Here is a 14,638-nt window from a genome sequence, read left to right as displayed (position 1 = left end):
AGCCAGCACTCAGGGCCAGGGAGCCCAACACATAACCCCCAGCACATTCCACTGTGCAGCCCACTCCTGGTCCTACGTCCATTCCATCAGCTAACAGCTAATCAGGGCCTGCTGTATAACAACCGCTTTGCTAGGTACCAGAAACAGAGGCTTGGGCTGGTCATGAGACAATAAGAGAGTGTGATGCAGTCATCACTAGGGTAGTGGGTTGGGCGACCAAAGACTCCCCCAAGGTGACAGTCAGGCTGAGTCCTAAATGCTGAGAAGTTGGCTACACAAGGCTCAGCAGGAACAGAGTCCTAGGCAGAAGGAAAAGTCAGTGCCAAAGCTGTGTGGTGGGAATGAACTTGGCCTATCCCAGGAGAGTGAGTGGAAGGGGTGGTGATCATGGTGCATAGGAACAGCTCATATCATCTCATGAGAGTAGGATGACTAATTTTTTGGAAATTGTGTGAGTCAGTGGTCAACAGAGATATCATTAAAATCTTACTTAAATAAACTTATATTTTAAAAAATTATATTAAAAATGAAGGCAATATTGGCTGGTGCATGCCTTTATCCCAGCACTCTGGGAGGCTGAGGTAGAAGGATTGCAAGTTCAAGCCCAGCCTGGCCACTTAGCAACTAATATTAAGACCTTGTCTCAAAATAAAACATTTTATTTAAAAAAAGAACTGAGGCTGTGTCTTAGTTCAAAGACCTTGGGTGCAATCTCCAGTACTGAAGGAAAAAAAAAAAGCAATACTCCAGATTCACCCCTGCATATTATTGCACTGCCCTTTTCTATGATCTATGCACTCAAGGTTATCTGTGTCTGTCAAATCTTCCTTGTGAAAACTTCACAGAGCCAAGTCACAGTCATAGCTTGAAGTCAATCATGCTGGGAATATTTGCACCATAGTCATTAGCCCAGGGCTTCTTTTCAGAGTGCTGGCTGTTAAATACTCAGCAGCCCACCTGCCAAGGGCTGGGGAGCTCTTTGAAGCCAGGGAGGCCTGGAGAAGCATAGATCCAGATTTCCTAAGAGAAGGCCCTGGGTTCTTCCTCCACTCCTCTTGGCTCCTGGATCTGTGTGGCCTGGACCCTTGACATAGGCCATGGGACCTGGAGTCGGTAGCAGGGTTAAAATGGGCCCTAGGGTCTTAGAGCAAGCAGCTAAGGCTGAGAAATTCTCCCATGAGAGAAGGCCACCTAGGTCTGCAGAAATGCCACTGAGAAGCAGGAGTGAGAACTCTGGCAATTGAGACTATTTCCTAATTGCCTCCTTTTCTCCACATGACAACAATGTCAAATGCATTTGACAAGAGCAGTGTGGTTTAAGAAAAGGACAGGAACACACAAACTCAGTAAGAGCATAGTCATCCAGGTCAAAGAGACAGACCCAATTCTGCATCCACAAAAGCTAAGACCAATTTTGAAGCTACTGATTTAAAGAACATTTGAGTGGACCAGGCAGGTTGGATGGGTCCCAAGACACTGGTGGTATGCTCATGAAAGACAACTGACAGGAATCAGCAGTGCTGTTGACAGAAATCCAAGGCCAGTGCTCAAGGGCTTTCAGGGGCCAGATGACATGCAGGAGAGAATCTGGGCCAGAGAGGGATTGCTGTAAACCCCTGCTGTGACTACTAGGTTGTCTGAGCCTGAAGGACCCTTCTGCTTTAGCCAGTTTGAGTGGCTCCTATAGTTTGGATCTGATATTTCCTTCAAAGCCCATGAGCTGGGGCTTGGTAGCCAGCCTGTATGTTATTGTCAGATGATGGAACCTTTAGAGAATTAATTGGGTGTTGTCAGGTCTTTGGGAGCATACCACTGAAGGAAATACTGGGACTCAGGCTTCTTGTCTCTCTTTGCTTCTTAGCTGCTCCACCATGTGCTTCTGCCCTGATGCGAGGCCTCACCATAGACCCAAAGACAATGTGAGCTAAAATAAACCTTTCCTTCTGTTAAATTGATTTTCTCAGGTATTTTGTGATGGAAAGCTAATTAACACAATGGCTTTCTGTCATTTTCAATCAGAAGGTCCTGACTGCACACTTAGCAAAGTTCTAGAGCATGATGGAGCACATAGGGCATATGCTTCCAGGGCTCATAACAACATTCAGAGGCCAGGATTCCCCATGCCAGGCACCTTACAGAGGAAGAGGCTTTGGAAACTACCCACTCATGAGCATTCCCCACCAACAGTGTCACCTCCATCGGCAATGGCCTTCTCCAGCACAGATGTGGCCAGCTGGTCTGTGACAGCCAAGTCCTGGGGGTCCCTCGATGTGCATACCCAGCGGAAAGGCCCAAATCCCTGGGAGAATATGTCCCTGCAAGGACAAACACCTCCTCAACTAGGGCTTCTGGGCTGGTAGCACCTTCTGCCAGGACCAGGGGAACAGCATATGGTTGCCCAGGGAAGAGGGGATCAGCATTCAGATGAAGCTTGACACTCTCAGGTCTCCAACTCAACAGCAGTATCAGAGGACCTGCTTTATTCTCAGTCCCCTCCTTATCCCTCCGTGCCCTCCCTTTCTCAACTCCTCTTCTTCCCCTTCAGTTACTTCATGCCTCTTAGTCTCCCTCATGCCCCTCAATCCTCTCCAATCTGTCTCCCCTTTTTAGGCTGCACCATATCTTCTCTGCCTGATCGAGGAGCTGGGACAAGGACAAATAGAAATTTCCTTGAACTACTGTTGCAAAGACTACATAAAAATCAGTCACCCAAAGCTATGGTTGAAAGAAAGGAGTCTATATAGGGACTTGGCCTTTGGTGAACTCACTTTGTTAAGTCAACTGACTTCCCAGGTGGCCCATTTCCATGACTGAGTGACCTCTGGTGGAGGGGTTCTGTCACTAAATGTCCCTCTAGGGCTCCTGCACTTGCCAGGGCATTCTGGGTGCTTCCCTCAAGGGCTTCTTTCTTTTGTTACCTCCCATGGGAATGCCCAGCTGTTCTGTACTGCAGCTCACTCCTGGCTCTGCCTCCACATCCCACAGTGAATCTGAGAATGTGACCTTTGCCCTCTTTGCCCCATCTGTATACACTGACCATTGTGAGTTGTAAAGCCTAGACTTCTCAGCTTGGCTCTGTAACCTCTGCCCTTGGTCCTGGTCCTCTTCCTGGTTCTTCCTCCTCTGACTGTCCTGGGATGCTTCTCTTCACCCTGGACCTACCTTGCACAGCCAGGTGGGTGTATGGGCTCCAGGACCACAACAGGTCCTGGTCTTCATGAACTTGAGCCATGGCTATAGGATGGGCAGCGACCTCTTCAGCAGTGCCACTAAGGTTTTGAGTACTCATAGGTCGGGGTGTTCACAGAAAGTGACCTTTGCTACTGGCTTCCTTGGATTTCTCTGTTCTCTCACTGTGGCCCTGAAGAAATTCTCCACATTGTTAGTTCCTCTTTGCCAGTATTTTATGGTGGGAATACTATGACCCTGTACCTGGCCACTCTGAGGTCATGAAAGGATTTCATGTATGACCTCAGTGGTGGTCATAGTTTTATGCTTTTCTGACCTATGTGCCAGGTCCCAGACCCTGAAAGGGGATAGGAATGGCCCTAGGTATCCCAAAACCATCAGCTCCCCTATTACTTACCCCATAATGTGTTGGACATATGAGGGGTAACGGAATTCTGTCTTATTGGCACCCTTCTTTGCCACATCTGCTCCTGTGGACAGAATCACCAGCTCAGGATGAGGACCAAGAGGGTTACCCCAAATGATGATCTAACCAAACAACCCACCAGCAAAATGCTTTTTTTTTTTTAAGTAAAAGAAGAGGATCAAATGCAGAATGCAGCCTTGTTGATGGCATGCTACCATTTATGTGGCCTGGATGCAGGGCATGGACACATTTGTCTGTGTACTCAGCACCTGTCTCCAGTGGCCCACTGGAGCATCATTGCCCAGGAAGGAGGCCCTGGTTGGGAGGGAGACTCTTCTGTGAATGCACTGGAAGTCTTATAGAAAGAAGTTTCCATCTAGAAAAGGAGAGTTGCATAGTTTGGCACTGGAACCCATTCCTGAGCATTGTGCCTACTCTCTCTGTGGCACTTTAAGTTCTTAAAGTACATGGAGAAACTGAGACCGTGAGATGCCCAACCACCCAGCAAGGTCAGCTTGCCGAAGGAATGCTTGGGCAGAGGCACAGTGAAGCCTCCCCTGGGCACTTTCTGGGTGATCCTCTGGCAGAGTAAGTGAATATGAAGCAGTAGAGAATGGAGGTTCTCAGCCTTCCTTCTACCTACCTGCTCTGTGTGCCTCCAAAAGGAAGGCATTGCCATAGTCCCAAAAGAAGAAGTTTTCTTTGGCCAGCCTGTTGATGGCTGAGATGTGCCTTCTTAAGCTGCAACAAGCAGGCAAGTCAGCTCTCCCACTGGTGTTCCACTACAGACTCCCAGCCCCACCCCATCAAGCCTTTTGATGGCTTCCAACCCCTACTGCCTAGAAAGCCCTGTGCTTCTCCCACCCTACCATCTGTTTAAGCCCTCTGTATCTTTCAAGACCTAGCTGGAAGCCCCTACAAACAAGCATTTATAGTTCACCAACCCATTTGGCCCTTGGGGAAAAAAGATGAAAAGGGCTGATTTAAGTCAGAAGTGCTGAAGATTTTTCAAATATCTCCAGTGTTCCCAGGAGGAATATGTGTTCATGATTGTCTGACAGGAGGAGGCAGAGGCTTGGACAGGTTAAGGTTTTGCCCAGTATCACACATCTAGTCACTTGAGAACCAGGTTTCAGCCAGACTCAGGTAAAGTATGCTGCCCAGACCAGAAGGTCCTGCTGTCCCCACCCTGAGAAGCACTGGGCCTGCTCTCACCTTTCCTGCACTAGGTCCTTGAAAGCAGGTGGGTTGGAAGCCATGAGGTGCTGGGCCTCAATGAAGCTGAGCTGCACAGGGTAGTAGCCTCCATTAAATGGGTTATGGCAGGATGTCTGATCTGACCCAAGATCCACCAAGAGCTCTCCTGTGGTGTCCAATTCATGGACGAGGTGCTCCCTGGAGAAGAAGGGGATGCATGGTATGAGACCTAGGCTGGGGCAGCCATGTGGTGATTGCAGCCCATTTTCCCACCCACGTCCTGGAAAGGGCACTGATGGGAAGGCTGTCACGGGTGTGGGTGGGCGTGGGGTTGTTCAAGGCAGGACTGGGCTGAGGCTCAAAGTTTGCACCCTGGAAGTATCTGGTCAGGGTCAGGAGCTTTGCTGGGAGGGCTTCACCTGGTCACCGTAACACTACCAATTCCCAGCCCCCTACTTACCAAAGGTCCACTACATTGCCATGGTAACCAAGACTGAGTACCTCCTTCTTTTTCCTTGCTTCCCTAGAAGTACACAAAAGCAGAACAGATGGCCCTGCCATGTCTGTCCACAACTGCCCCGACCAGCCTGCCTCCTATCATTTCACAGGTAAGATGTGCTAGGAGGCCACTAAGAGGATTGTGTGTGAGTGTGGGGCCTGTGAAGTACGGACTTTAATGTCCTCATCTCTTGTTCAGAACGCAAAACCAAAAGGGAAAAAGGCAGACTTGAATGCCCCTGATGGGAAAACTAGCCCCACACTGGTGATAACTCTTCCTAAGAAGGTTCACAGGATCAGGGCTATGGCTGTCAGAATCAGGATCTTCATAGAACTCACTCCAGGGGTCCTGAAATTATTCACTAAAGAGGATTTTCAAACTTGTTTGGAAAAATAGAAGAACAAGAATCAAAACCTATTTTGGTGAACAGAGGGTGGAAAGAAATAATAGAATTTGTGGGTGGTAGAGGTGTCAAAAACCAAAATGGGTCAAACGGAGTGGCCCCGCTAGGTATGTAGATGAACTGCACATTGGGCTGGAAAAAAAGAAGACTGTGGGAGCCAGGCACATCCTTGCACTCATGAGGGGCAGGTAAACCAGCTGTAGTAGTGCAGACCTGTAATCCCAGCACTCTGGAATCACAAGCTTGAGCCCAATATGGCAACTTATTGACTTAGTAAGACCCTGACTCAAAATAAAAAATTTAAAAGATAAAAAAAGACCTGGGGATTTAGCTCAGTGCATTCTGTGGTCAATCCCTAGTACTAATACCAAAAAAAAAAAAAAAAAAAAAAAACAAGGCCATACTACTGAAGCAGGAAAGGACACATCTCAAAGCAGTGATGGAGGCCAGTGTGGATCATGAAACATCCAGGAAGGAGGATCACAGGAACCGAAAGCCTATAGAAGGCTAACTGCATCTCCATCAGTTTCTTCCTCTGCTCAGTCTATACAGTGGAGTAGACCAAGTATTCAAGAAAGCCCTTCAAACTGATTTAGTTTTGTATGTATGTGCATATTGTGCATGTGTGTTCACATATGCATACATGTATGCACCTGTGTGTATGTGCATACATGTGTATGTGTGGATGTATGTGTTTATGTGCATGTCTGTGGTTATATGTATGAGCATGTGTATGCATTTATGTGTGTTTTTGTGTGGATGTATGTGTGTATGTGTGCATGCTGTGTGCATCCTCAAGATGCACAGCATGAAACCTGGACAAGAGCTATGTCTGGCAAGATCCTTTGGTGCCATGCCTGGAGTTGGGAATTTCACCTATTATTAACAGACATCTGAGAGGTGTTTTTGGTTTTGTAGGGCTTTTTGTAGGTGCTGGGATCTCTAAGAGTTTTAAACAGGGAGGTACTGTGGTGAAATTGGTGTTTTAGAAAGATCTATGTTAAAATAGGGTGTGCTCTGAATAATGGGTATATTTGGAAGGTCACTGTGTTATTTCTCATGTATAAACAACTTGGAAGCTCCCCTTCATGATTCTCATTGGAGCCACACTAGGGAACCACTGCCCCAAACAGGACTCTGCTCTTTAAAGTTTTGGGTTTCCTCAAATTTGGCACCCAAGTAGTAGTATCCAGAGCAGCTACTTCCATTATGTCTCCACTAAATATCGCTGAAGACACCAAATGGGAGGAGAAATGCCACCACCAAGCCACACAGGCAAGCAGTCAGCACAGTGAGAGTGAGATTTGCCCCTGCCAAGTCCATGGAGCCATGGGAGAAGTGTGATTCCAATAGGCACTTCCCAAAAAGTGAGCAGGTGAGCAGGTAAGTAGGTGAGCACTTGTCATGTGCCAGGTTCCTGAGACCACACAGTGAGAAACACAAGGTACACCCTTCATGAAACTGAGGCTGAGCAATGAACACCAAGAGAACGAGCTGAAACCCATCACGGTGGATACACATGCAGTAATCTCCTATTCACTTTAGACAACAACTGGTGAGAAATAGGATCTTTCAAGGTTCATCATGTGACATTTCTACAGGACGACCTCTGGCTCAGCACGTGGTGTGGTGCCCACCTGTAACCAGGTATCAGGTATTAAAAAGCCCCATACAAAGAAGCCCAGCCTCCCAGCCTCTTCTCATGGTCTCCCCCTTCCAGTGCTCCAGTAGCAGCAGCAGCTGTACCTGAGTCTCTCAATGCAGTGGTCCAAGCTGTCAGTCACTTCCATCAGCCAGCCTTGCTGGTGACGTTTTACAAGAGCTGCTTTATCAACCTGGGGCCATGAAGCACAGAGCCACTTGTTACAAATTATCCTGAGAATATCAAAGTACACTATTTAGGTGCTGTCTCTTTAGGTGCTGAGACCACTCCTTTTATTACACAGTCTTGGGGCAGGCACTGTGAGCTTCCTTTACACTAATTCCACTTCTTGTCTCCTTTGCTACCAGAAACAAGATTTCAAAATTCAGGATGACGCTATTCAGCTCCAGCAGATGAACCACAACCATTAATGAACCATTAATTACACCAACCTGTGTACTGTTCTTATCCTCCTTTGTAGGTAAGAACATACACCTGATTCAAGACTGACCAATGAGATAAAAGGAGTTTCCGAGACATGATTTTCCTGCTGAAACAATCAGTCATAGCTGATATTTCCCTTCTTACTTCTTCCTGCTTTGAATGTGGTTGGGATGGCTTGGGCTTGGGCAGAAATTTTGTATGCATGAAGGGAACCTGGTAGAATCTAGAGATGTTGAACCTGACATCACTGAGCTGCTGAACCAATGCTGGTACTGTTACTGACACAAGAAAAATAAAACCCCATTCATGTGAGTCACTATAGATGCATTTTCTATTACTTGCAGCCCAACTCAGCCCTAACAAGTACACGTATGTATGATACAGAATTAATATCAACTAGGTACAAATTACATTGGTTTATATCCCCAAGGCTTATTTCAAAGCTCCTAAGTTCCTCAACATTTTGCTTCTCTTCTTGTCCTTGCTACCTACCAAAGAGAGGAATGAGACCCACTGAAAGTAAAGTATCCACATACACCTCTACTGAGGGGTGACTTGTCTGCCTCTTCCACCTGACTCTGCACTGTTCAAGTTGGGGAAGTCTACACTCATTTATTTGTTAACATTTATTCTCTCCCATCTAGAGTCCAGGAGTTTGATGGGACATAGGGAAGTGTCCCATAAATGGATGATCACAGTTGCATGGAAAGGCAGTCAATAGGCATCGACTGCGGAGGGTGATGGACACTTTGAAAAGAGCAAACATGTGCTATAGTGGGAGCCTACCCAGTGAGGTTGTGCAGGGGTTTGTGGAGGGTTTGAGGGTGAGAGAAGATGAGAAGTATAGGTGTGAGCAGCTCTGAAAGGAAGGGAGAGAGGGAGGGAAGGAGGGACGAACAAAGACAAAAGCTACTGCCACTCACCTCTGCTATCACACCAATACAACCCACGATGACTGCAGCCTTGGCCTGAGCCCCGCTCATCCCACCAAGCCCAGAGGTGACAAAGACTTTCCCAGCCAACTCCTCGATGCCCAGGTATCGACGTGCAGCATTCAGCACAGTGAGCTGCAGGCAGAGGAGGCCAGGTACTCACTATCTCCTGCCACATTCGCCTCCCAGGATTCACCCTCTTATACAGGTGCGGCCAGTCTCTCACCACTGTGCCATGGACGATTCCCTGGGGACCGATGTAGCAGTAGCTGCCTGCTGTCATCTGGCCGTACCTGACCACAGAGAGAGCAAGCCAAACAGGAAGCTGAGCCAGATTCCAGGCGTAGCTTTTTCCAATCCCCACTTTAGGAACTTGAAAATGAACTTTTAACTACCCCTAAAGGCATTCCTACATTCGTTTTTTAAAAAAAGAGAGAATATAATAGGCTATAGCCCTTCAGTTTTGGTCCCCTCCTGCCTCCCAGATTTTTTACAAGCAGATTTTATTTTCCTATAAATTGACATGTAGTTGGTTAAGAAAATGTCACTTTGGGGAATACAGACTATAGCTGAACAAGGTCCAGCACACTCATGCTACATGCTAATGCCCATGTAAAGTCATGTACACGAATGGGAGTGGCCAAAATCTAAAGGATCTGAAATGTTCATCTGCAGGAGAAAAGAGAAACAAATTACAGCATATGAACATGATGAAATACGTATGACAGAGAAAAGGAGCAGAGACCCTATTATATGTGAGGTGACCCAGTGAAGGAGCCAGACAGGAGTGGGCATATTCTGTAGAATTCCATTAGGTGACATTCAGTAAACTTCCTTCTGAGGAATCTTCCTATTGGAAGGGGACATGGGGAATGTGGTGGGGCCAGACCTCACCAATTGGTTGTGGCAAGGGTGCACACATTTTTCAAAATTCATCAAGCCTTATGCTTCAGATCTGCATACTTTGCTGCCCATTGCATTTCAATGGGTGACATTTAGAGTATTATTTTGCCTGAGAGGTTCCTGGTGTTATTCTGAACATTTACCTAAATGGTCTCATTCTGTAAATTTTGCTTCAGCACCCCACTGTAGGGTTCTTTCCACATCAGCACATAGAGACCCCCACTCATTTCTCTTCATGGCTTCACAGCATACAGCATCCAAAATCACTGAATGTTCTTTACTCTCCTTGCTAGTAATCAGGATGGCTTTGGTTTTGCTATATAACAACTGCAGTATAACCTCTATTTGCTTCCCTGAACCTGTGTGTCAGTCATGTCTCCCAGGGTAGAAATCAAGGAGGGGGACCACTGGGTTATCACATACCAACATTTTAAATATTAATAGAAACCAAATTCCTAAGTGACTGTCACCGAGGCATAAGCATGGCTGTTTCCATCACTTGATAATTATGAAACGTATAAATTTTTGGCAATGTGGTAGGGAAAGGTGGCACTTGCTGATGCCTGAAGACCAGGACATTCTTGACAGTACTGCTATTTGCTTTTCTCCCTTGAAAATGTCAAGTTCATATCTCTTCTATTAGATTCCTACCCCCTAGATATTCCCCCCAGCCCCTTCTCTCTACTGGATCAAGGATGCCTTCTCACAGACCTGTGTCTTAGTACCAAGCCTATCACATAACCATGCAGAGCACTTGACCACTCAGAACCTCTTGTTTTCTCTTCTAAAAAATGGGGCTATATTTCCCTTATCTTGAAAGGTTGAATAACTACTACAAACATAAGAGAATAATGTAAATATAATAAAGATCTACCAGGGAGACAGGTGTCCCACCAGGGCCACATGGAACCCTTGTTGGGTTGTGCTCCCTGTTAGGGCTGCATTCACTTGAGCTTTGTGTCATGGTGCTGAGGAGTTCACCTTTATCACTTTGTTAATTTCCTCACAACACTTAGCTATAGGAGCTATTAATATCCCTTCTGTACAGATGATACCCAAGACTCAAGGTTGCACAAGGACACTTGGCAGAGCTGGGAACTGACTGAGATCATTGGTGCTTACACAGTAATTCTTAGAGTTAAAGTGGTGGGGACACACGGTTTATACATATGAAACTTTGACATTAATGGCTGGGTGGCACCTCTTCCAATCATTTCCAGCCTTGCTGTACTGACTTAGACTTCCACCAACAATCTGTATCTGCCTTTTTCCTCACATCCTCACCAGCACTGCGTAGTCTCTGTGTTTTCAGTTTTGTTAACCTAATAGTGCAAAGACTTAGCTATAATTAGCATTTATCAGATCACTTATGTATTTAAATCTTTTTCTGTCTCTATTGGCAATTCTCACTTTGTATAAGTACCATGAGCTAACCAATTGCGCTGCTGGAACTCCGAAATTCTCATTTTGTCTTTAGTCAATTTGTTCCATAGCACCTGAGGTAAACCTTTTGGTAATGCAGCCACACCAGGTCTGATTCCTGCAGCTCTGCCCTCTTTGAACTTCAATCTTGGATCTGCTAAACAGAGAAGCACTATGACTCACCTAGGGTCACAGTTGTGAAGCAGTGGACCAGAACATGGAATCCCATCATTGTGACCCTATGGTTGCTTCCACTGGCATAGGAAAGGCTTGCAGGTCTAGCAATGTTAAAAACAAAAGTAGCAACAGCAGCTACTTATGGTCAACAAAAAATATTAACTGGGTTTCTGAGTTCAGTTTCTTTCTCCACAAAATGGGGTAATAAAGATACCTATTTTGGAAAATTGCATAGAAGGTTAAATGTAATGTCATCTGTCAATCCTGGGATAATAAAATGGTAGTGCCTGTTATCATGATTATAATACAAAGTGTTATCATGGGGTCTCCTTGGCTGCACTTTACATAGCAGTTAGCCTAGGGTGAAATTCCTAAAAACCCACAAAATTATACTCGAGGACAACAGTCACTGCAACATTAGTTATAACCCCAAAGAACTGGAAAAACCCAAATCAGGAGATGAGTGGGATAAATGGGCTATAGTGCAATTGAACACTGTGGGTCAAGCAAGAATATGTTAGATGTATGTTTCCTGCAATGGAATAACCTCCATGGGAAGGTGCAGAGGCCATCTTAGCTACCTATGTCATGAATTCACACACATGAAGAACACTTGGAAGGACACAACATACATTTAACTGAGGAGTCTGGGGCAAGAGAGGGCTTTCATTTTCACTATAGTTCATTTCACAATGTTTGATGAAATAGTTTTTGATTCAGAACATGAATCAACTTTATAACAAATGAAAATCTGTAACCCTAGGAGGAGCTCTCGAGGGCAATAGTACCTGATGGCCAGGGGTTGATTTGCTCAGGTGCACAATGTGTCAAGCCCATCATATGGGGCATGTGGGATGTGTGCATCTCATTACAGTATACCTATGGGTACCAAAATCCTCACACACTCAAGTGAGTGATATAAAATGGTATATCATTTGCACAGAACGTATGCACATCCTCTTAAATCATCTCTAGAGTATACAATCCCTAACATAATGTAAATGCTATGTAAATGGTTGTTGTATTATTTGGGGAATAATGATGAGAAAAAAGTCTGCATATGTTCATTGCACAGATTTTTTTCAAATACACTATTTTTGATCTACAGTTGGTTGAATCTGAGGATGTAGAACCCATAGATATTGAGGACCAATTGTACATGCAAATACTACTTCAAGAGAAAAATCTAAACAAATACTGAATCCCATTCAGTAATATTTGCAACTTACCTTGAGGCATATCCAAAAGCAAGCTGAATGGATGGATGGAAGGAGAGACAGATAGATAAACATGTACTAAAGTGAGCATAGTAGCACATTAATTACAGACTTTCGATGATGTTCCCTACAAATTCTTTTAGTTTTCTTTATGTTTGAAATTGCTCATAATAAGATCTTTGAAAAAGGTAGAATCTGAAGTTGTATGTTCTCTTGCTTAGATGTATATAAAAATGTAAGCATTTACATTACCAGGGAATTTGTAAAAAATGAAATTACTATGCTATAGTGCTGTGATTGTGTTTTTCAAAAATTTTATTTAATACTGACCACACTGTTTTATAGTAAAGTATGATTAGGAAGGAAATGCCATGTTAATAAACTAAAATAGTGACTTACATTGTAACTCCCAAGGCAAAGAGCTTTTCATACTCTGTCCTGGAGGAATAGTTGGGAATGACCTGAAAAAGAGGGAGGGAATAGACAGCAGGGGCCGAGGGCTGGGGCTCAAGCTTGGAGCCCTAGGAAATGGTTCCTGAGCAGTTTCAGGAGCACTTGGCTATCCTCCTTGTCCCCAGTACCCCCTTTCTTGTGGCTCAGGCCCTGGGCAGGCATGGTGCCCACTACTTCTGACACACCATCCCGTTGGTGATGACCAGCCGTGGGACGCCAGGGGTGCTCGGGAAGAGGCCCAGCGGATGTCCACTGTACATGACCAGAGTCTGCTCCTCAGTCATCTTCGACAAGTAGTACATGGTCAGCCAGAACTAAAGGGATAGCAAGCATGCAAGGTTCTGTAAGCCTAAGTGGGCAGTCCCCCTCCACCCCAGGGCTTCTAGGCCATGCCCAGGACTAGAGATCTAGACTCCTAGACCTACACCTAGACTAGAGACCCAGGACTCCTGCAGGCCCTGGGGTGGTCCTGCCCAGTGGCCCTCTTCTTCCAGGTTCTCCATCATACTCCCTGGCTTCTGGATCCTTCAATAACATTGCTCCCACCCATTTTTATAATGGCAACATCCCAAAATAGTCTCCAGTGCAGGAGCCTTGGGCATGCAGGAAGCAGATCCCTAGATTTGTCATTTCATCCTAGGCTGAGGGAGGTAGGGATGAGGCCACACAGCCACTGTACCTGAGCCCAGTTGCTGAACACCTGCCCATTTCCTCCATAGGTCACCAGCTCCTGGGGAAACTGGAAAAGACATGGTGTTGTCTGAAAAGAGGACCTAGGAATGGAAATGGAGCTGTGGACAGTGAGGGGAACAGGGAGAGGAAGGACCCCCAACCCCTTGGCTGGATTCATTGGGGGAAGAAGATGGGGAAAGAGGGAGAAGCAAGAAGCATGAGGCCCAGGGACAGGTGTATCTGCAAGAACATTGGGTTCTCTGTGGGTGAGGTAAGGGGTCTGCCTGGGGCTAGGGTCAGAGATGGGTCTGGGATCACCTTGGGAACTTGGACTAAGATTAATGTCAAAGTTAGTCTGATCAGAGTCTGCGTCCAGGACCAGTTCTCACTTGCTAGACAAAGCAGTTAAATGTTAGCAACCTTCAAGAGCCTTTCTTGCCCTCAAGAAACTCTGGGACTTACTCTTGGAGGCTACCCTTTCTCAAATATGAGTAACTGACACAGACTGTCTAACATAGGATGCCCAAGTCAGGCACATGTAGTCATATCCATGCCATCCAATATGGCAGCCACCAGCCTCAGGCAACCGAGCAGTGCTCTACTTGAGAAATACACCATGATTTCAAAGACTCAGTGTGAAAAATGTGTAAAATAGCTCTTTAATAATTTTATATTTATTATATGCTAAAACATTTTGATATATTAGGATTAGTAAAGTATAGTATAAAATCTGTTTCTTCATACCTTTTTATGTGATGATTAGAAAATTTGGCTGGGTATGTAGCTCAATGGTAGAGCATTGCCTTACAGGTGTGAGGCTCTGAGGCTCTGGGTTCTGCCCCCAGTACAGTAAAAACAAAAACAAAAACAACAACAAAGAAAAGGAAGAAAATTTAAAATTATAGGTACATCTGTCACATTGGTGTCAATGTCCCGGTTTTGATGTGGTCCTGGAGTTACAGAAGAGGTAATTAAAGAGAAGCCAGGATAAGGGTATGGGGGCCCTTGTACTAGTTTTATAACATCGATGAATCTGTAAGTAAATTAAAAGCTTGAAAACATTACATATGTGTCTCATGCTA

At 45.4% G+C, this 14,638-nt stretch overlaps 1 protein-coding gene and 1 long non-coding RNA gene across 2 annotated transcripts in view; one reads left to right on the top strand and one right to left on the bottom strand.

Annotated features, from left to right (window-relative positions):
• Uroc1 (urocanate hydratase 1) overlaps positions 1–14,638 on the bottom strand; it is a 32,907-nt gene that overhangs the window by 14,053 nt on the left and 4,216 nt on the right. Inside the window, exons 4-14 of the mRNA XM_004854152.4 lie at positions 13,564–13,623; positions 13,070–13,198; positions 12,831–12,892; positions 8,939–9,005; positions 8,704–8,847; positions 7,441–7,529; positions 5,253–5,315; positions 4,811–4,990; positions 4,239–4,336; positions 3,587–3,659; positions 2,194–2,315 (exon numbers count right to left, since the gene is read on the bottom strand). Coding sequence (XP_004854209.1) covers positions 2,194–2,315; positions 3,587–3,659; positions 4,239–4,336; positions 4,811–4,990; positions 5,253–5,315; positions 7,441–7,529; positions 8,704–8,847; positions 8,939–9,005; positions 12,831–12,892; positions 13,070–13,198; positions 13,564–13,623 — 1,087 coding nt within the window. The remainder of the gene's footprint in view (positions 1–2,193; positions 2,316–3,586; positions 3,660–4,238; positions 4,337–4,810; positions 4,991–5,252; positions 5,316–7,440; positions 7,530–8,703; positions 8,848–8,938; positions 9,006–12,830; positions 12,893–13,069; positions 13,199–13,563; positions 13,624–14,638) is intronic.
• On the top strand, positions 5,282–8,090 carry LOC110351060 (uncharacterized). Its single transcript, XR_002398069.2, has 2 exons — positions 5,282–5,400; positions 7,705–8,090. It is a non-coding gene; the product is annotated as an uncharacterized LOC110351060 (long non-coding RNA).

This window comes from Heterocephalus glaber, unplaced genomic scaffold (genome assembly GCF_053883595.1).
Source record: "Heterocephalus glaber isolate CG9 unplaced genomic scaffold, H.glaber_assembly_v1.0 deba00001472, whole genome shotgun sequence".
Classification (NCBI taxonomy): Eukaryota; Metazoa; Chordata; class Mammalia; order Rodentia; family Bathyergidae; genus Heterocephalus; species Heterocephalus glaber.
This window is presented reverse-complemented; position numbering and strand designations above follow the sequence as displayed.